Source organism: Bradysia coprophila (assembly GCF_014529535.1).
Source record: "Bradysia coprophila strain Holo2 chromosome X unlocalized genomic scaffold, BU_Bcop_v1 contig_128, whole genome shotgun sequence".
In the NCBI taxonomy this organism is placed as follows: domain Eukaryota; kingdom Metazoa; phylum Arthropoda; class Insecta; order Diptera; family Sciaridae; genus Bradysia; species Bradysia coprophila.
Window position 1 is genome coordinate 1674922 of NW_023503295.1, and position 23369 is coordinate 1698290.

Consider the following 23369-nt stretch of genomic DNA (forward strand, 5'->3'; position numbering starts at 1 on the left):
CATAATTTTAGGCGATTTTTTTTTTGTTCTATTTAACTGTGTTGTATGAATGACATAATTTTATCAGCAGAATATGATCTGGTTCGTAAAGACCCACCCGCCCGGCATACAGTACATTTTGTATGTTTTATTTGTTAATTGAGCGATTATAATTTGGTTAATAAAATTTTCACCTTAAACATAATGATGTCATACACGTACACGACGTGCAATAAAAACTCTTTAGTCATTGCAGTAATTATCGCGTCTCGTCAATTCAATATTTACTCGCCATAATCTCGATTTTTATTTAATAGAACAACAATTAATCAGTTCTCGTTCATTTCACAGGGTATCATTTGGCTCGTCAAAAGGATCAATGGTAGAAACGCTGGTATTCGAAACGCCTACCCCGCTACCCGAACATGCAGAACGAGAATTTACATTTTCACCAGAATTAGGAACAAATAAATCAAGCACACAAAATGTGAGCGTCAATGTGGATGATAGTGGAATTGAACTACAGGAAGAGTAAGTACTGAAGATTTATGAATTTACACTTGTGGCAAATGTGTACGTTACAATGAAAATAGAAGCAAATTTATGCAGATGAGGCATCAAAAATAGTAAGGACATGTTTGAAGGAACATCAAAAGTAGGTTGGATCGAATTAAAAAATTTTTTTCTTAATACAAAATTGGCTTTGTCGTAACACCTAATTGTCAGGCTAACTAGTAGAAGAAAAGTTAATCTGCCTCTAGTCACTAGAGTCTAGTGTAACATCTAAACAATTTAGGCCAATTTGTAGTAGGAAATAGTTATTGGTTTACCGAGCAGAGAAAAAAGAAAATTTAATTTCGCTCGAGTTGGAATTGTCCATTTTTCCCAGAGGTGAACACAAACTTTTTCATGGTCATCATGACGTGGTGTAAATAAGAAAATGCCATTCGACCAAAAAATAAAATTTTCTTTGTCGTAACAACTGACAATTCAAAATCAATTTTCCTGTGATGTAACACGTTGTTTTTGGCCAGGGTGCAAATATTGTAATTTAGCAACACACTTCAAGCATGAGTGGTACTCTAAATAGAGTACTTCAACGGGACAGTGTATTAAACAAATTTTGACCCTGTAAAATGTAATGAAAGTTTTTTCATGCAAAATAGTACTCTATTTGGCAGCTGTCACTCGAAGCACTTTTGCTTGAAGTGCGTTGAAAAGAGACTATTTGCATGTAGTTGAATATAGACTATTTTCAGGCGGGTAAGATAGTCACTTCGTTTTTAAGAACGATAAGCGTATTTCTGCATAAAAAGTCAATCTGTTTATCCTTTTGTTGCGTAATCTTTGATGACAAATCTGGTACTTCCTTAGTTTTAATATACGTTTTTCTATATAAACGATTCCTATCAAACGACTTTCACTCATTCTGAAGTCGTTGTGAATAACAGATGATTATATGAGCGGAAAGATAGCTTTCGTTCAGTTGAACATTGCATACTACAAAATGTAAGTCTCCTAAAAAGAGTAAAACAAATTGTGACTATGTCAAATATTTTGTATTTATATGCTGAAACGAGTATACGTCTGGGAATCATATACTTCCGCGTATCTAATTTTAATGGCTATCAACAGTAATTAAAGATCTTTTCCTAGTTGAACAGAAAAAAAACAACGATTTACAATTCACTTGTGTATTGCGAACACAACTGGCTGAATAATTTAAAAATGACTCATGCCAAAAGTCAACGTATATGAGATAGAAAAAAATTATGATTCGCAATAAAATTAAAGGAGAGCATACATAAAAATTGTAGTTTTCTAAATGTAGAGCCAAACCCAAACGGTCATGTACATAACATACGAGATTATTTTACAAAATTCAATTCATGTCTATGATGGTGCTAAATTTCAACCATAAGTGAAATCGTATTATATAAAAGAGCCAGCGAAAAAATAATAAAAATGAATACGAGAGCTCGATGTTCAATTTAAATGAGATTTTAATGTCATAAACTATGCCAAAAAGTGTATACAAATTATGGCAATTCCTCACTCGAAACGAAATTTTGTGTTATTTTTGTGAATGCGGAAGTTTTGAATTAAAATTCTTCAAATTCTAGTTTATTGTTTAAAATTTAGGCGGATTAAATTAGGTTACCAGGTCAATAGAAAATTCTCAAAAAGAAAACCAAGAAATTGAAAATATTAGACGGACTATTATCTTGCTCTTTGTGTACACTCTGGCATTGGTACAAATAGTATTATGATAAAAGTGGATAAAACTTTTGCGTACGACGCACAATGCGTCACCCTCAGAGGTATGAGTTACTTTGTAAGTAAGATAAAGGACTTGCGTCACATTTACCATTTAAGGGTTTTTTGACTAATATCACCACTTTTGTAAGTATGTCATTTCGACAACTTCAAAAAATCTTATGGAAATTAAAAAATTCTAGAGAAGTCAGTCTGAATACCAAAATCTAGAAACCAATCTTGGTACACCCCACTTATATCGAAAATAACCCAAATCCATCAAAAAATCCGATGGCAGTTAGGAAGTGACAGGGGATTCATCTGTCATCCCAAAATTTAGGAACCAACCTTGGAACACCTCACTAATGTCGAATAGAACCCAACTCCATCGAAAAATCCGATGGAAGTTAGGAAGTGCCAGAGGAATCATCTGTCATCCCAAAATTTATGAACCAAATTTGGAACACCTCAATAATGTCGAATATAACCCAAATCCATCAAAAATCCGATGGAAGTTAGGTAGTGCCAGATGAATCATCTGTCTTCCCAAAATTTAGGAACCAACCTTGGAACATCTCACTCATGTCGAAAATAACCCAAATCCATCAAAAAATCCGATGGAAGTTAGGTAGCTCCAGAGGAATCATCTGTCATCCCAAAATTTTTGAACCAACCTTGGAACACCTCTCTTATATTGAAAATAACCCAAATCCATCGTTGAACTCGTATGAATTCCTAGATTCCAGGTATCCTAGTTTAGTGGCCCTTGGAGCCAAAGTAGAGAAGTAAAAAAGTAGCTGTAAATATGCTCCGCCGTCCCCAATTTTTTTTTTTAAACATTTTTGGTAGTGGACTTGCGTCACGCCCGCTTACTAACGTGCGGGCATGATACCAATTTTACTGATGAGAAGCAAATGTTTTAATGAATACGGTTGTTGTGTGTGACCAATTAAGAAGTATGTTCCGTTGGTCCAGTTGCATCCCTCGTGATATACGCTAGTGAGTGCTTTTAACTAGTGAGTGTTCTTAATGAAATACACATCTTTTGTATGGATTTGAAGCTATGAGTTGGTTCCACATTAATGTACTGTTTAACTTTGTAACGTGTACGCATTTAACTGTTAATCATTCCAAATGAAACTCTAACAATGAAGTCATTCTTCAAAATATTCTAAAAAAAAATTATTTCAAGTATTGCCATAGTTTCTCAATTTTAATGTTGTTGATGCGTTCTCCACTCGCACCGCTTTCTGAATAAACGGCTAACGTGTACGGCCTTAATGTTTTACTATTTAAGTTTTCTGATTCATATTCTTTGGCTTTGTCTAACCAGACAAGGCAACTATCTTAGTTTGTATTTTTACTGTCTCTTTTTTGTGTACAACGTTTTTTTCTTCGTTAGTATGCATGTCTCTCTTTTCGTGTGGTTAAATAGTACGAATAACCAAAACATCTTTAAAATACCCTGCCAGTTTAATGGAAAAGACTTGTGTAAATCATAGAATCAAAACAAATACTTGTGTTTTTCATATGTTGCTAATTTTTTTTGCAATCAGTATTGACTGACTTCAGTTGGAAACATTTATTTATTAATTTATTTTGTGAAAAAGTTCAGCTACTGTCGTGGAGTATTATGCATACTTACTGGCCAAGGTGTCCTCGACTCACCAGCACCGGTTGCAGTGTCTGCACTTGCTTCGTGGGCGACGTAGCCACTCTTAAAAATTCCATTCACAAATGTTATAAAAGTGATTTCAAGAGTATATCCGATCGGGACATGCCTAGTGTACTGGTAGTGCTCGACCTCCTCTACCATCTCATACCACAGGCTAAACAAAATCATTTGTCTCTCAGGAAATATAAGTCAAAAACCAAAAGGTCACATTTTCGATGTTAGGCAATCTTGGCAATGGCACCTTTTGGACCATCGGTTTCTTCGGTAGATTTGTAGAGTTTTCAAAGCTCTACATTCCGCAAGAACATTGTTTTCAAAAATACTCTCAACTTTCCGAATTATGACATTCGGAAACTTAAAGTCGCCCGGGGGGACTTCTTCCATGGCTCCATTGTATCCATCAACCACATGCCCGGACACAGTTTTCGATGATATACGTTTTCCGCACACAGGCTATCGCGGTCCTTAAAATTTGCAAAATTCGATACGCCCTACTGACAATCGACCAGCGAATCTAGTACTTCTTCTTATCCAATTATTTTCAAGAAACTGACGAATACTTCATTCTCAGACCTTGGTAAGGTCCCCTTTCTTGCCGATGATGATTGCTCAATTCCTCCATATCCTCTTTACATTCCCGCTGTAATTCTTCTTCCGAACATTAACCACACCAGACAAATGTAAAATTCAATCATGCGTGTCTCAGCTTTTGAGCACAATTCGGGTTACCGAAATGTATCTCTATAGTTCGATTCTTCTAATCAATTTTTTCTTACTCGTCTTCTTTCTCAAAATTATTGCGCAATTGCAGGCCAGACGCGACAAACTTCCACACACTATTTAACCTAGGTATGTAAAGCAGACTAAATTAGCGATGGTTTTTTTTTGTTGCTGCTGGTGTTGTTGTGTGTGGAATGAGTGTGTATACTCGTGGTGGTATCTTATGAATCTCATTAGAGCGGCATTTTACGATGACATCAGCTTTGTTTATGAATCGGTTTTGTTACGTCAGATTTTGCGCCGAATACAGAAAGCAATGGGATTATTATCGCTGGACACTAAACAGAGAATAAAGTTATACTTAAAGATGGAAGCGACGCTAAAATATGTAGAGCGAAATAATGTTAGTTGAAGGACATCACGATAGTGGATTTACTCCAATTTTTATGTAGATGAATCGTAATTAACTTGACACACTTTAATCAGTAAAATCAGAAAACAAGCAAAGCAGCGTTCTAGAAACATTTTTTTTTTTAGTTTTTAGTTTCATGTGGACGTTTCGTGTTTCAAAATCGAGAATGAGCATCTCACAAATTTTGCTATTTCTATCATGATTCGACTGTCATGCAATATGAATAGTAAAAAACGAAGAAAGATGAAGAAGATGCCCAATTAGTGAATTATAAGAGAAATGAAATGAGGGATTCTTTTGAAAAGCCGCCTGTCATTGATTTCACTTCGTTTAGTCTGACAACGTCAATAGTAGTTTTTTGATGGTGCAGAAGAAAACATATAATCAGCCTATTGGTTAGAGGGATTCTTTTGAAAAACAGCCTACCGAAATCGGAAGCATTTTCCAGTGGACTTTCTTATGTGTGCCTAGAAAGGTATTCAACCCTAGAAGCCAAATCCACTTTCAAAAAAATTCTTCGAAGTCTGTGTGGCTGGTGAAATGTGATCAAAAACCGAAAACTTGCACTTTTCTTACAAAAATTTCTCCAGTTATGCGAGCCGTACAAGGTCGTGTAATCACATGTACTATTGAGCCGAATAGGGACTTATTGGGTTTAAAATCCATCGACACTGAAATATGTGCAGTTAAAGTTTTCAACCGAAGACTTACACTGTTCTTACTGAAATTTCTCGAGGTACACAAAAGGTACATGGTCGTGTGTGGTATCATTTGAAAGGTAATTTATTGCGCTTTTGGGCCAAATAGAGTCTTATGAAGTTTGGATGCATCTATGATGAATTATGTACGCCTAAAGATTTCAACTTCTATTTCATCGTAGATGCATCCAAACCACATAAGACCCTATTTGGTCCAAAAGCCATGTACGTTTTGTGTACCTCGAGAAATTTCAGTAAGAACAGTGTAAGTCTTCGGTTGAAAACTTTAACTGCACATATTTCAGTGTCGATGAATTTTAAACCCATAAGTCCCTATTCGGCTCAATAGTACATGTGATTACCTTTCTAATGACACCCCACACGACCTTGTACGGCTCGCATAACTGGAGAAATTTTTGTAAGAAAAGTGCAAGTTTTCGGTTTTTGATCACCTTTCACCAGCCACACAGACTTCGAAGAATTTTTTTGAAAGTGCTTTTGGCTTCTAGGGTCGAATACCTTTCTAGGCACATATAAAAAAGTCGGTGAGGCGACATAACTACACGGTCAATATCGTCAGGAACGATATTATCGTTTTTTAGACGATAGTATCGTCTAAAAAACGATAGTATCGTTTTTTAGACGATACTATCGTCTAAAAAACGATAATATCGTCTAAAAAAAATTCATCCAGGACGATAATATCGTCTAAAATTATAAATTTTAAAATATTTTCAGGACGATATTATCGTTTTCTTGACGATATTATCGTTTAAAAAAACGATAATATCGTTTTTAAACGATAATATCGTTTTTTTGGACGATACTATCGTTTTTTTGGACGATACTATCGTTATTTTGATGATACTATCGTCTAAAAAACGATATTATCGTTCAAAAAACGATAATATCGTTTTTTTGACGATAATATCGTCCTGGATGAAAATATCCGCTGGACGATATTATCGTTATTTTCTTTTTCTGAACAAATTTATCGTTATTTTGGACGATATTATCGTCCTGGTCGATAATTTTTGGGACGATAATATCGTTCTGGACGCGAGAAAAAAAATTAACTCCTAAGTTCCGACACCGTTCCGGCGCCCGGCTCGCATTGCGGCCCTCCGCTTCGCTCCGGGGCAATGGGCCGGATCGCTCGGCGTGTTAAAACGCTTTTTATGTACAATCTAAGTTGGTATTCATTTCGTAAAAAGATGAATTATTTATGGACGAACTAAACGCCTTTTTTAAACACTGATGTGTAGGTGATTTCCTCTGACAATTGTTTTTTGATATTTTGGAAGAGAATTCGGTTCTTGCTGCACCTCTGAGTAAAATTAAGTCCTGGACAATATTACCACCCAAAACTAAACGATAATATCGTCCTGGGCGATATTATCGTTTTTTTAAACGATAGTATCGTGCTGGACGATATTATCATTTAAGAAAACGATAATATCGCCCAGGACGATATTATCGTTTTGGACGATATTATCGTACAGAAAACGAAAATATCCATTAGATTTTCTAGAACGGAAATATCGTCCAGAAAACGATAGTATCGTTTTCTGAACGATAATATCGTCCAGAAAACGATACTATCGTCCAGACAATATTTTAGAATTTTCCAATTTAGACGATATTATCGTCCTGGATGAAAATTTTTTGGACGATAATATCGTTTTTTTGGACGATAGTATCGTCTAAAAAACGATAATATCGTTTTTTAGACGATACTATCGTCCAAAAAACGATATTATCGTTTTTTTGGACGATACTATCGTCTAAAAACGATATTATCGTTTTTTAGACGATAGTATCGTTTTTTAGATGATAGTATCGTCCAAAAAAACAATAATATCGTTCCTGACGATATTGACGGTGTCGAAATGTCCCGCCACCAAAAAAGTCCACTGGAAAATGCGTCCGATTTCGGTAGGCTGTCTATTCAAAAGAATCCCTCTAATGAAATTTCATCTTTCTTAAAATTCGCTAATTGGACACGTTTCTGCATTCAGATATTATACTTCAGCGGGAATCTCCGGTCATGACCAGGGCTCGTTGAGATGAGGAGACCTTTTTGAACCCTTTTTGCGTGACAAAGGGAGGAGTTGTAAAATTAATAAAATTTTGTGACATCATTTGCGTATGGCTCCAAAATACATTTACCAGAAAGTTTACAAGCGAATCAATCTAGAACTTGTATGAATCGAACGTAATGGTAAAAATGGGAGGGTGGTTTATCGTATCGGCAATTAACATTATCTATTTGGTCGATATGCAAAGAAGAAACATCAGAAAATGTTTGAGACCATTGACCTGCAATAATTATAATTATGCTGCAAATCTTCAATGACCTTTTTCTTTGATTATTTTTTTTTGTTGTAAAGACAATGGTAACATTTTTGCATATAGATGACTGTGAATATCAAATTTAGCAAGAATGGATTTCTTTCTCTTTTTAAATGTCAACGACTTCTTTATGATCATTTTTTTTATTATGTTCAGCCATAAACGCTTTTCGGTATAATATTTACATTTTTCGAATAATGTACGAAATAAAAAGTGTTCCGACGTGAAGTTAGCTGCAAATCTGTATTTTATCTTTTATTACCTGAACGGCGCTATATATACAATCGAATCAAAATGGCCGGTTCGGGATGATGACTAAATTTTCAACAGCTGCGCATTTCTAATAATTTGTAAACAGTAACAGATGAAACAAAATCGTGTGTTCATAATCCATCGAGGGAAAAAAAAAACATTATTTAAGAAATGGTTGTACCCGGTGTCTCTCGTCTAAACACCGAACAAAAGAGAACAACCTCTGTGCCCCTATTTCGTGAAAAGAGATAGCATTTTGTATCGAACCAATTTTCGCAAATCTCATTTACAAAACAAACTGAAACTTTTATCAATGTATAAGCCGTGCTCATTCATATTACGAACAGAATTGAATGAACCGCGCATGTTTCAGAGTAAACGTGCAAACGTGTGTGTGTGTGTGTGTGTGTGCGTTGAATTTATATGTTTACACTGTGCTATTGACTGTGTCGGTCTTTTTCTCATTCAATTTTCTATTTCTTTTTGACTGACTAAAAATGCTCAACATTTCATTCTATCAGTGTACAGTGTGAATCGTGTGAATCGTGTGAATCTCTTCACTTTTTGTCATTAAACACAACTCCGAATGAAAATATATTCTCTGAATGTGACTCTCTGAATAAACTGAAAAGCATGCCACCATACAACGATATCCAACAAAAAAATTTCATATTTTATTCAGTATCCATTCGTTAACCGATGTCGCGCATGCCATTTGTCTAAAAAAAGCAGATTCGGAGAGTTTGAGGATTTTTTTCTTCCCTTCTGTTTTCTATCTATTCGCAGTGTATATTCAACACACAAAAAAGTTATATACAAAACTACACTGTGCTGAACTGTATCGTGTATCGTCAAGTGTATTATTATTTGTTTTCAAAAAAATATTTTTTATTCAAAAAAGAAAAGTTCATTTCGAGTTTTTTACCCAAAAAAAAAGAACGAATTCGGGCAGATTGTTTGTCTAATTTTTTGTTTTGAATATCGAAAGACCATTGTCTTCGCAAAGTTGTGATTTTTCCGAAACAAGAAAACAACAGTGAACATTTTGATGTGAGATCCTCGAGTATGAGTCAAGGTTAAACAAGGAAAATAAGTGAAAAATATTGAACCAGTTTTACACAAGCATATTATATTATATTCGCAAGAGTGCTTGACTCCATTACTTTTTTTTACACCACGGGACAATATCGTATCGTAACCACTGCATTGATCGAGTAAAAAGGTACTTTGCTTGTTAGAAACTGATAAAAAAAAAAATTATAATTTTTCCTCAAGGTCAATTTGATTTAAATAAAAACCTGGTGCTGTTGGGTGTGTGTTTTCATCCTATAAAACTCTGCTTAACTGCGTTCAAACTTCAAGCGGTTAATCTAAGTTGGATGATGCGGTTGATATTTAGCATTCGCTGATTCATGCAAGCTTAATATAGATCTGTTTGCTATTGAAGAGCAACAGTTCTGATTTCGAAATTGAATAATTTTATTGTGATTCAGAAAGCACACAAAACCGTGTCCTAGTTTCATTATATCTGGGATGATATTTTCCATATTATATATAATGGACAGATATAAGTACATATTATATATAGACAGAATACTGAACAACACACACCACCAATTTTATGGTTCACGCGCACTTAATGCCTCGGGTTTTTTTTGTTACTTCTTCTATGGTTTCGAGGTAAACAATGGATTAGGTTATTTGTGTTACTATGGCGAGATGGAGATTTAATTGGTTTAACTTTGATAGAAGATCTAAATGACACAGTCATAGTGGCACCGTCTTCTGACTGGTATTCTGATAGTGCGGCAAACGCGCAGAAGAACAAAACCACACACACAAAATCGGCAATCGTATGCTCATTACAGTGCTTTCAATCAAAGCAAGAAGAATGTTGTGTCCGAAACCGATGTGTCTATTATTAGTATTGGATTATACCAGTGCACACGATGTTACCATAATTTCACGTATCACCTCTCTATATAAAAAAAAAATCGTGTACAACAATGATGGTAGAATATATCCAAAATTGGTCGATGGGCTTAACTCTTACTCTTATAAAATGGCAAAGCCATAGTTATACACACATGCAATATTGAAACTGGTTTTTTTCTCATTTTTTTTTTCAAACGTAGATTCGAAATTAGTTGATGACCTTTTACATACTTACGTTCGATCGAACGGCTTCGAGTTGGATGTCAAGGATTTTTCTTTTCTGTCTTAAAATGTGATAATATTAAAGTTCGAGAGATGTAAGACCTGAATATTTCTTCTAATCGATATGCAAATCTACTGAATCACTCCAGACAAATGAATGGACAATACTAATGTTGGAAGTAACTCAGCAATCTCATAAATTTGTATATAATCGAGTAACCAAGTTCTATATTGTTGTGTTAGAACTTTTCATTCGTTGAGAATCAGCAGCTCAATAAAGATCATTATTTCGTAATTGTCTCTTATTTCCTGGAGATATTTGGACGTTCGAACAGGTTATGGGCCCAGACAAGGAATAAGACAGTACAAAAGAAAAGAACTAGAAAAATGGCTACAGAAACGAAGATAATATTGACGAAATTGAATGGCAGCAACTATTTTAACTGAAGGTAGAAGATGGAGATGATGTTGATAGAAAAGGGTTTGTGGAAAGTGATCAAAGACGATAAACCGAACCCAGTTACTGCTGATTGGACTGAGAAAGACGAGAAGGCTCATTAACATATTGCATTGACCATAGAAGATGATTAAATTCAACACATAAGAACTTGTACAAGTGCAAAAGAAGCCTGGAAGAAACTCAAGGAGTTTCATGAGAAAGATACACCTAACAGTCGGGTCGCGATTTTAAGAAAATTGATGACGAAGAAACTGGAAGAAAATGGCGATGTCGTAGCACATTCTGAACGAGATGAACGAACTCTTCCAGAAATTATTAGCACTTGGGGACGAGTTCAAACCCGAATTCATCCTAAGTGCAACACTGATTGGTTCGTTGCCAGAAAGCTACAATTCCTTGGCGGCAATTCTGGAGTCTCGTAATGAAGAACTCACTTCGGGCCTGGTTTGTTCAAAAATAATCGATGGCTATGAACGACGAAAGGAGCGGAACGCGATAAACGAAGCTTCAGCATACAAATTAAGTTCTTCAAGTCATTCGAAAGATGATGTTTCCTGTTTCTTTTGTGACAAGAAGGGACACTACAAACAAAATTGCGAGGAATATAAAGAGTGGATCGATAAGAAGCAGTCTCGAAGCGACAGAGTGAAACTAGTCTACGAAGATGATTCCGATGTGGATTACGCTTTTTGAGAATAGTTTAATTGAAGGACGTACGGTAACAACAATGGCTATGATTTATGGACCCCGAGTGATATTTGTGTAAATGAGGAAGGAATGATGAAAAAAAGAAGAAGAAGAATATGTGAAGATTTGAGGCAACAGAATTTGAGCGCGGAGCAACAGAATTTGAGCAAGTTAAGATGAAGAATTCGAGACGCAAAAGAATTTGAACCGAACAGCGGTAAGAGAATTTGAGCGACATAAGAGTGATTTCGTGATGAATTTTATGTAGTGAGACCTGGACTTTAGCTAAGGTCATTAAGGAGGAGGTCATTTTTCAAATTTATGAACTTGTGGAGGAGTGTTGGAAGTAACTCAGCAATCTCATAAATTTGTTTATCGAATTATCTCTGATGTCTGCGTTCGGCTTTCCCGTTTTTGGATTAAAGCTTTATATTCTCGTTTTCCTATGATTGACCATTTTGTCAGTACATCCATAAAATGCACTGTCATCGAATACGAATTATAATCATTTTGTATTAGAAAGTGGGCTCCTACACGGGACACAATGGTCACGGTTGCTTTTTTTCATTGCTGTTAATATTCGTTACATTAATTTACGAAAAAAAAAAGTTTAATTCTATTGGGACTGACCAACGATCAAACGGTGGATGAGTGATTCATTTGGCGGAACATCCATCAGTGCTTCATATCATTTTATGAATTATTTGAATGTTTATTTCACATTTGAATATGTAATAACATTCAGTTCGAAAAGACATGTGTATTTTAGATGTCTAAAAATAAAATTAATATTTTTTCCATCAGCAAAAAAAACAACACACAGACACACAGCCATCTGATTAATGCTGAATTTGCAATGGCAAAAGATATTAAAACAAAATTGAAGGAAAATGTATTTCAAGTGCGTCTAACCGCCGTTTTTACTATTAAGTAATGATGAAATTTAGCAAATGTATTCCATTTGGAAACATATGCACAAGTGGCAACCTATAGCAAAAATGAAATAAATATTTCGTTTAAAATACCGATTCATTATTATGGGTTTTTGGAAAAAGTGGTATGGTTTCGTGAATGGGTCTCATTAGAATGATTTATGGAATGTGAATTCGAAAAATTAATGTTTCACATTTATGTTCCTGTTATTCTATTCAAATTTGAATATTAGGAATTCAATTGAATCAATTGAAACAGAATTTTGGTTTTTAAATTGACTATTTTGAATCTGTCCATAACAAATAAATGGCAACTGGTCGGGCTAAGCGGAGACCCCCACGACTCATACGTACTAGTGAAGAAGTCCAAAAACTTAAAACGACGTTTCTTGTTGCAGGCTCTAGAGTCAATAAGATCAGGTTCAAGTTCGATTGTTCTAGATCAGATTCATCTAAAGCTGATTTTGCGCCTGAATTGACTATCCGGTTTATCTTTAAAAAAGCATTTTTCCACATTTTCCAAAATTTTCCCAAACTTTCCTACATTTTTCCAAATTTTCTTAAAAATATTTTTCGGGAAAATATGTAAAATTCAAGACAATATGGGAAAATGTTTTCCCAAAAAATAGTCCAGGTTTAACATCCTTGACAAAAAGACTTCTACTTATTTCTTACTACGAGAACTATGAGCTCCTGTCAACTCTGGTGTAAAACCAAACAAACTTTGATTTTTATTAAGTGAAACATACTAGACATCAAAATCTGAAGTGCAAGCATTTTTGCTCATAATGTCCACAGCTGGGCTTGAACTAGCAATCTCTATTTCTTACTACACCCTGAACTTCATTTCAGAAACAACACAAATGTACGACTTAACACACTGATCCACCTGGAAGCCTAAATACACATTCCCCCTGTTTATTTATCAGTTATCGTCAGGGTCAGGGAGGTGTACCTTTAAATAATAATATTCAGAATATAATGAACGCGCAACCGTTCCAAATGGCATAATAAATCGAAGAGCCTTTTGAACTTTCGTAGAAGGCAAAAAAAAATCGTTGGAAAATTTCACTGCTATATGTCGACGCCTAATAACTACTATTGTTCGCATCAATTTCTGTTTTTTTAGGTGCACATATATATCGCGCGTTTTCCGTGTTCAGCTTTCGCGAACTAAAGTAATATTGAAATATGGATTAGTTTGATGGCGCCAAAATGTCTATATTTGAAAGAATAGAATTAAATTACAAATTATGCCACTATATATTCATGCCCTAAAAATTTTCGTTAGGTGCCTTTCTTTTTCCATAATCATGCGCAGAATTTTCTATTACGGTCGTATCATTGAAATTGTTATTGTCAATCGTAAAAATAAAGTTGACGATTCTTTCAGTTCGTGCAGAAGGTAAAGTTATATTTTTCCGCTTCACGACTAATTTTTATTTGCATGCGTGCCAGTGTTTAGTTGGTTAAATATGAAGGGGTTACGATCAACTCAACCGTCGTGTACGGGAAAATATATTTATGCGACTGCTACTTGAGGATTACTCTGAATTTTAAAGTTTATAAGCACAGAATTGAATAGCTACTTCATATATCGAATTGATGTTATTTGTACACTATGTCGAGCCGTTGACAAGTTTGGATCCAGAGAAATACTAAGTTGTTAGTACTGAATGCACACTCAGCTGTTATTTAGTTCTGAAGTCTCTAAAATCAACATAAACAAAATTAGTTAGTCAAAAATGAATTTGAGGCACTTGTGCGATAAAGAGCATCATTTCGAAATGGTGTATGAAATGTTCACAACGCAGCAGGGGCTATTTAGTTGAATTTTCAGCGAATTTTGGCGAATTTGGAGAATTTGACGAATTTTGGCGAATTTTGACGAATTTTGGCGAATTTTGACGAATTTTGGCGATTTTTTGTGAATTTATACATGATTTTAAGAAATTTCAAAGAATCGTAGAACTTAGTTACATATTTTTGGCCAAGACATTCTAGAAATCTATTTTTAACCGGGAAGCCATGATGGCTTTTTTTTTGGAAAAACGATGAAAAATGTCCTAATTTTGTGAATTTTACATATATTTGTGAATTTGGTAGATTCTTGCATATTTTTGTTATGCTATATCACAAAACTAGCAAAATATTTCGAAAAACATAAATTTGGAAGAAAATTTTCAAAATTTGAATTTTTTAATTTGGGAGAATTTCGGCGAATTTCGACGAATTTTGGCGAATTTCGACGAATTTTGGCGAATTAATTCAACTAAATAGCCCCTGCAACGCAGGCGATAAAATAGCCATTTATCTACTGTTATGTCAAAATATTTATAAAAAGTTACCAGATTTTGGTACATTAACACAGTACTTTTGAGCATGGTATTTATTTACTGTAAATTTATGCACGAATGGAGTTACAAACAATTTTTTTTTTTATCGATGGAGAACCTAATTATAAGACACTTTGTCTCGTATCATATGCCAAAAAAAGTTAAAACTTTTTTTATAAATCATTTTGAAAGTCACTGAAAACACGAAAATTCGAATCGAAATACAAAAATTTTTGATGACATACTGCATTTCTATTCGAATTTTCGTGGTTTCAGTGACTTTCAAAATGATTTATAAAAAAAGTTTTTACTTTTTTTGGCATATGATACGAGACAAAGTGTCTTATAATTAGGTTCTCCATCGATAAAAAAAAAAAAAAAAAATTGTTTGTAACTCAATTATTTCGATAGTTGTTCATTTGCGCACGGAAAATGTCAATATTTGTTTATACGAGGGCACACGGTTAGGTCTTTTATCTTAGGAATTTGTCGAAGTAACCGTACAGTTTTTACGATACCGATAGAGTCGGTATTTTGAGTATAGACAGTGAATACCTGTATGAGCCATCACAATCGATATCGGTATTGACTTCTTCCAGGTGAAATATATGATTGTGTCATGGCGTTTCGATGTTTCTGTTTGATTAATTTTCTAATTTGTTTTTTGTTGTGATTTTGACATTACAATAGGTAAAATGTTGTTACTAACACATTAGAAAATGGAGTTGTTTTCCGCACACGATGTGTTGTCGAACTCGCTTCGCTCGTATCGGCAATATCACGTCTAGTGTGCAAAACAACCCCATTTACTAATGTGTTAGTAAAATAGCTATTTTGGATCCTACATTAGTCATTCAAAGGTTGAAAGTTATTTTGTAAATTAATTTCCATTTTTAATAAAAATTTCGTTCAATGACAAGCCGACTGGAAATATGCATTACAGTCGAACAAAACATACACAAAAATGTACACATTGGCTCAACTAGTACGACTATATTCGATAAACAATTAAACTGATTGGGGAATTCAGTCAGCAAAAAAATATTTCAGTTTCGTGCATGATGTTTGATCGTAGCTCAGGACTTGTTTACAATTCAATTTCAATAAATTAAAGCGGTAAAGCAAATAAATCCTTTCCAGGCAATCAAAAAAAAAAACAAAAACAATAAGGCACCACCGCATATAAAAGCTTTCGTGCCATCACAACAACGCTGAACAATTACTTTTTTATGGAATAAATTAATTGTTGTAATGAATTTACTGATTGATATGACATAAAATAAATTCATTAAAATCCATTGAATATGCATACCTATCGCGCGTAGGCTATTTTTACATATTTTTAGCCCCGTACGAAGTACGAAGGGGCTTATAGGATTACGATGCCGTGTGTAATTGATGGAATTCGAAGCAGACGGTAAGGGCAAAGTGTTTGCCTATGTTTATAGATGACGAATCCGCAATAAAAATTTGGGCCGTCTGTCCGTCACGTCGATATCTTGAGTAAATCAAATCCGATTTCAACATTTTTTTTTTCCCTGAAAGATAGTCAAAATAGTGAGGCTAAGTTCGAAGATGGGCATATTTAGGTCGGCCCTTCGCGAGTTAGGGCCGCCTAAGTGCTTTAAGGTCTTTTGGGGATATTTACGGCAAAAAAAACGTTGGAAATGTAAATGAAACGGCAATGTTGATACCGATCCAGGAAAAAACAGTTTATTAAAATCGGGTGAATGGCCCGTGAGTTAGGGCCCTAGAAGTGAAAGGCTACTCGGCCCTAAGTGTATTTTGCATATAACTCGAGTAAATTTCATCCTTTTTTCGTGATTTTTGTTTCATTTGAAAAATAATCGAAGCCCGAATATAATGTGGCGAAGAACGTTTTAAATTTGGGTCCTTTGACTGAGGCCGCTCCTCGGCCCTAAGTGTATTTTGCATATAAATCGAGTAAATCTCATCCAATTTTGCTAGTTTTTGTCTAATATGAAAGGTAATCGAAGCCCGAATAGAATGTGGTGGGAAAAATGTTTGAAATTTGGGTCCTTTGACTGAGGCCGCTCCTCGGCCCTAAGTGTATTTTGCATATAAATCGAGTAAATCTCATCCAATTTTGCTAATTTTTGTCTTATATGAAAGGTAATTGAATACCGAATAGAATGTGGTGAGAAAAATGTTTGAAAATTAGGTCCTTGGACTGAGGCCGCTCCTCGGCCCTAAGTGTATTTTGCATATAACTTGAGTAAATTTGATCCGATTTTCCTAATTTTTGTTTCATTTGAAAAGTAATCGAACGAGGAATAGAATGTTGTTGAAAAAAATTAAATTTGGGTCCTTGGACTGAGGCCGCTCCTCGGCCCTAAGTGTATTTTGCATATAACTCGAGTAAATTTGATCCGATTTTCCTAAATTTTGTTTCATTTGAAAGGTAATCGAACACCAAATAGAATGTTGTTGGAAAAAAAAATTAAATTTGGGTCCTTGGACTAAGCCCGCTACACGGCCCTAAGTGTATTTTGCATATATCTCGAGTAAATTTCGTCCGATTTTCCTAAATTTTGTTTCATTTGAAAGGTAATCGAAGGCAGAATATAATGATGTTGAAAAAAAATTAAATTTGGGTCGTTGGACTAGGGCCGTAACTAGGCCTTAGGCCTCTCAATAAATTAAAATTTTAGGTCAACTTGAAATTTGTGTTACATTTTATTTGAAAGGAACGTCGTACGGGGCTTCGTAATTGCGCTATGCGCAATTTATAAGATGTACACATTTCATAATAATTTAACTTCAACTAGGGTGACAGACGCACTAGGGTCACGTGCGCAATAGATGTACGGGTTCGTACGGGGCTCAGTCGCAGCAAACGCTCCGACTGTTCTGACGGCTCGTTTTATTATTATTATTTGCATTAATTTTGCACTTTTATTATTGTATGGGTATACTGGGTACGATATTATGTGCATTATGTCATCTTTTTTCATTTCAAATTTGTTTTCCAATTTGTTTAAATTATATACATTGATATACAAGCTCGTGGTTGAATACTAGGTGGTTTCGTTGTACTAATTTGAATTGGAATATCTTCTTCACACTTATGCATTGACCGTGTCTGTTCTAATTAAGATAAGATAACCATTTAATTTCATGTGCCTGTTTATAAGTATATTTTCAAGTTTTTTTTTTTTTTAAGTTCATGACGTAATCGAGTAATTTCTTTATTTAGAAAAGATTTTTTTATTCCCTTGACTGAAAGTCAGGGTCTTACACCAGAAAATACCGAAATATGTGGGTAACAAAAAAGTTCACTATGATTGAAAATGAATGAAATGCTATGAAAAACGTTAAATGTGGGTAACAAAAAATCGTTGAGGGCACGATAACTTGAGTAATTTTTAACCAATTTGGATGATTCTTTTTTTTTAATTTGTGGAAGTAAAATACCGAGGCTAAGTTCGAAGATGAGCTATGTGGGACGAAGGATCTGGAAGCTATCCCAGAAAAACAGGATTTTACACTGTTGATTATAGCCTCAATCGAAAAAGATTACTTTGATGAAATTTGTTTTTGTTGCGTAGTGTGTGTAAATCGTATAAATATGTTTTCGATAATGTGCATGATACAAGTAGAAAGAAAAATTTCGGCACTACATGCCCAGCGGTAACCGGTAAACATTTCTTGTTAGTGAACTGCTAACAATTTAATAGTTGACTATCAAGTTGATAGTTGACTATCAAATTTGATAGTCAACTATCAAGTTGTTAGTTAACTATCAAGTTGACTAAAAACTTGATAGTTGACTAACAACTTGATAGTTGACTAACAACTTGATAGTTGACTATCAAATTTGACAGTTGACTAACAACTTGATAGTTGACTAACAAATTTAATGCGTCTACTACCAAAGAAAGATGTTTTTTTTACTCAAGGTCTTACGGCAGAAAAATGTCATGAGCACACTATGATTGAAAAGTGTAGAAAATTTTATGAAAAACGTAGATGTAACCATCATTCTTTGTAGGCAATATAAGATAAGTCATTCTCAACAAATTTCTGAATATTTTTTTTAAATTCATTATTCCAACAATCAAACAAAATATGTTACAACTCCCATACGAGTGTGAAGTTTGCGGCCAGAGCGAAGCGAGGGCCGTAATTCTCACGAGTCTTAATAATTTTATGGGATATTATATTCGACCAATAGAAAAATTCAATTTTACCGATAAAAATAATAAAATACCGATAGAAATGTGGTACATGTCGCTGGCACCTCTTCAGTAAATCAGTAAAAAGTAAAAAAAAAATGCTTTCGTTCACTCTTTGTCGATTTTGGAAATATAAAGCAAAGGCGGGTCGTTCCTAGCGAATTCATCCTTTTACAAAATGTAAATTAAAGACGTTTTGTTCGTTCCTAGGGAAATTCATCCTTCTACGAAATGTAACTTAAAGACGTTTTGTCGATTCCTCACTTTTGTCGTTTTCTGAATCGACAAAAGTGAAGAAACGTCAAAAAAAATTAAATTAATTTATCGGTCGTTTATTACCATCCACATTTTATTCACGAGTGACGGTTTTGTAAAATACCGGGGGACTTCCTTTTTGTACAAAACTGTAAGAGAAGAACATCTATCGGTTTTTTTTCAAATTTTTTACCAAAGTGAAAGAGTCCTCTCATCGTTCCACATTTGTAAAACTTCGCATCTACTCTGATTAAATATGACAAAATGGCAATCAAACAGAATAATAGATAGCTTATACGAGTGGGAAGTTTGCGGCCAGAGCGAAGCGAGGGCCGTATTCACACGAGTCGCATTTTATTTACGATTTGTGGTTGATTGAAAATCTTGCTGCAAATTTATAAGAAAAATGAGAACTCAAAGATCATTCGGTCTTCGAAGGTTTATTTGAAAAACTTTTCCTGTCACATTTCGTTGTAATGTTTAGAGTAATCGATATGTTAAATGTAGGCATTTGTATCAGTGATGCTTCGGAAGTTCAACAATGAAATTGGTCAAAAAATATATTGAAAAAATTGTCAGTCAAGGGACCTGACCCGCCCAAAAGGTGGGACCTAGTTTCGTCAAATTTTACTGGAAGAATTTTATGGTTTGATGAATTTGAACTTTGGAATTACTTTCACGTGTGCTATCATGTCTGGCTTCCTCCGGAAAATTCCCTTTTCATATTTTTGTGCATATTTTGTTTGAAATATTAGCACATGACCAAATACAAAGATTAATTGTATCGTTTTGGGGTTTCAACGCAACGTGATTGAATTGTCTGATTAATAAATTTTTATTTCTTTCCTTCTCCTTCTTTTCCATTCAGCACATTTATGGCTATCTGCCTTCGATATGACAATAATCCCGTAAAAGAGTAATTTAACATTCCCTTTTGCCGTTCATATAATTCTTACAATCAACATAACATATCAACTAAGTGTACTGAACCATTAATCAAAAAAATTTTTTTTTATTATAATCCGACATACAGATGATGTCGGCTGTATGTTGGTAGGGAACAACACAGTTTAACTTAAAAACAGTAGTACGAATACATTTGTAAAGAAAGGCGTCTTTCATCAATCACTTATGGGTTCATAACGTCTATTAATTGAAATATTTAAAAATAAAAGAAAGAAAAATGCTTTACGTTTCCATGTGTGGTGGATAGAAAAATATTTGTGAACTCTCCGTATGCACACTGTTGGTTGTATATGTGTTTTAACTTTCCACAACCATAAATTACCGGATATTACTCTTAAAATGACAACAATAAAAAATTATTGTGTCGTGAGGATTTTATTTTATGTTATTTTGTTTAGTTGGAAAACAAAAATGCACTTGCTTCAGTAATTATTATTATGACGGCGACGACAAAATGCTTCAACATTGTTGAATTAGAAGTGTGTTCTACATTGGGAGTGGCACGAATATGGGGTTACGTAAAGAGAACGGGCAAAAGATGAATTATTTGAGAACATTTGGTATGTGGTTGTGAAATGGTGCAGATTTAAGTTGAGCCGGTGTCAGCCAGGGGCTATTTTTGGTTAACTGATTTGCTGAATTTGTTAAGATTTTCCAAAATTTGCTTAGATTTGCCTAAAAATTGTTAACCAATTTTGGGAAATTTTGGGAAATTTTAGAAATTTTCAATTTTCCAAGAATAGGCACATCCTCTGTTTAGCGTAGTATTGGATGGTTAAATCAAAACAATCTTTTTCTGGGTATTTTAAGAAGAACAGACGTACTAATAGTTTGACTACTTTTTCGGAGTAGCTACTGTCGTGGAATCGTAGGTTCCATCGACTTCAAACCACTCCATTTAATTCAGCATTACAAATACATCAGAGCCTAATATTTGGGTATTAATTCTCTAAATTCCCAAAATTCCCTAAAATTCTCAAAAATTCCCAAAAATTCCCTAAATTCCCAAATATTCCCTAAATTCTCAAAAATTCCCAAAAAAAACAACAAATATTTCAGAACATATTGAATATAATATATTCAGTAGATTGAGCTTATGCGGCATATCGCCAAAACTGGAGGTGATAGGTGATAGGTGATAGGGGAACAAGTGGTCTCCGATTTTAAGGAGTGATAGATTCGTCTTCAATACTAGAAAATCGTATCTTTCATTTTTTTCGAACATTTTTTTAAATTTTCGGTTAAAGTGTTCAAAGGTGAAAGCATGTCAGAGGGTACCGAAAACCTTTTTGCGGCTATAACTCAAAAATAATTATTTTAAGAGCAGTCTACACTCCGACCTTCTATGAAAAACATTTTCGATGATAACTTCTTATTAGAATATTTTTTGAAAAAAGTGGTTTCATCGTTTGGTGCCACAACATATAAAGTTTTGATAACAACCAGAATAAACCGCGAGCCTTTTTTAATAAAAGTTTAGTTTTGTTATAAAAACTTTTTATATTTTTTTATAGAATTTAATTAAAAAAATCACTGCCATGATGAGCTCACGTACGGAAACTCTAAAGAATCGAAATGGGATATTAGGTATCTGTCAGCTGACAGGAATATGTTGTTTGTTAGTGTTGGTTTTTTGGTTATCTCGGTGATCACAATTAAAACAAACTGTCAACAAATAAAACACCCCAATTTGTTAAGTCACAAAATTGTTTTATTTTTTTCAAGCGCGAGATTTTTTGAAAATTGGAGCGGCTTTTTAAACTGAAATTAAGAATTTCAAATTCCACTTTTCCAATATCAATATACATTTTCAGTGTGTTCATTGAAGTAAAATAATATGGACTAACGCTCGCGGTTTATTGTCAAAATTGATGCAGTCTACGCCGAGAAAACTTAAAAGTCCAAAAAATATCACAAAAAACACAAATTTTAGGAGTTTTGAGCTTTTTCTCAGTACACTACATCAATCTGGACAATTCCAGTGGCTATCGAAACCTTATATGTTCTGGCACCAAACGATGAGGCCACTTTTTTCAAAAATAATTCGAATAAAAAGTTATCATCAAAAATGTATTTCATAGGGGGTCGGAGTGAAGATTGCTCTTAAATTATTGTAGTGTTGTACTAATGTCGGTTTTGGAGAGACCTACAAGTAGAGTATACGCCCTGGCTGGTGCGAGTACATCGACAAGAATTATATCCTTCAGAGCATAATATTTGGGAACCAATTCTCAAAGGTTCACTAAAATTCAAAAAAAATCCTTTTTTTTGCTTGTTCATACACTGATAAAAAAATTTACGTCCAGTATGTATGAAATGGCTGGCAGACAGCTTCATTTCTGCCTTACGTCGGATATGTATATTCCAACGTCTGACATGTATATCCAACGTCTGACATGTATATCGTACATGTCCGACGTATAGTCATACGTACTGCTCGTGACTATTCTTGTCACTCGTATGTTTCTACGTCGAACATGTACGATATACTTGCCAGACGTTGGAATATACATATCCGAAGTAAGGCAGAAATGAAGCTGTCTGCCAGCCATTTCATACATACTGGACGTATGTTGACGAAATTTTTTTATCAGTGTAGTTTTTAAAGGTTTTTGAACTTTTCCTGATCTTTTACGAGCATTTAATTATAAAAATGCAAAGAAAAGAAATTTTTTGGGAATTTTAGGGAATTTTTGGGAATTAATTCCCGAAATTCCCAAAAATTCCCTAAATTCCCAAAAATTCCCTAAATTCCCAAAAATTCCCTAAATTCCCAAAATTCTCAAAAACGATTCCCAAATATTAGGCTCTGAAATACATATTTTACGTTACCTTAACTTTGATATCTCGTACGGAATGATTCGAATCGATTTCACCCGTATCTTTGACACTCACAGCTCCACAACAGAAAGATTTTCAGTTGTAATTTTACTGCTAACTGATAACTAAAAAAGTTGCGATATAATCTTAGAGACCTCGTAAGAGACTAGACTCATGATTGCAGGTCAAGTAGATCAGACAAATGAATACATTTAG

The 23369-nt window shown here is 34.4% G+C and overlaps 1 protein-coding gene across 2 annotated transcripts in view; it reads left to right on the plus strand.

The window, feature by feature from the left end:
* The first annotated feature begins 323 nt into the window (after positions 1 to 323).
* LOC119067710 overlaps positions 324 to 23369 on the plus strand; it is a 49399-nt gene continuing 26353 nt past the window's right edge. The window contains exon 1 of one of the 2 annotated variants that reach the window (XM_037170824.1): positions 324 to 510. In XM_037170824.1, the coding sequence (XP_037026719.1) occupies positions 359 to 510 (152 nt within the window). In that variant the 5' untranslated portion in view covers positions 324 to 358. Of the gene's footprint in view, positions 511 to 9998; positions 10025 to 23369 lie in introns of those variants that run through there. The other variant, XM_037170825.1, reaches the window with a different exon arrangement.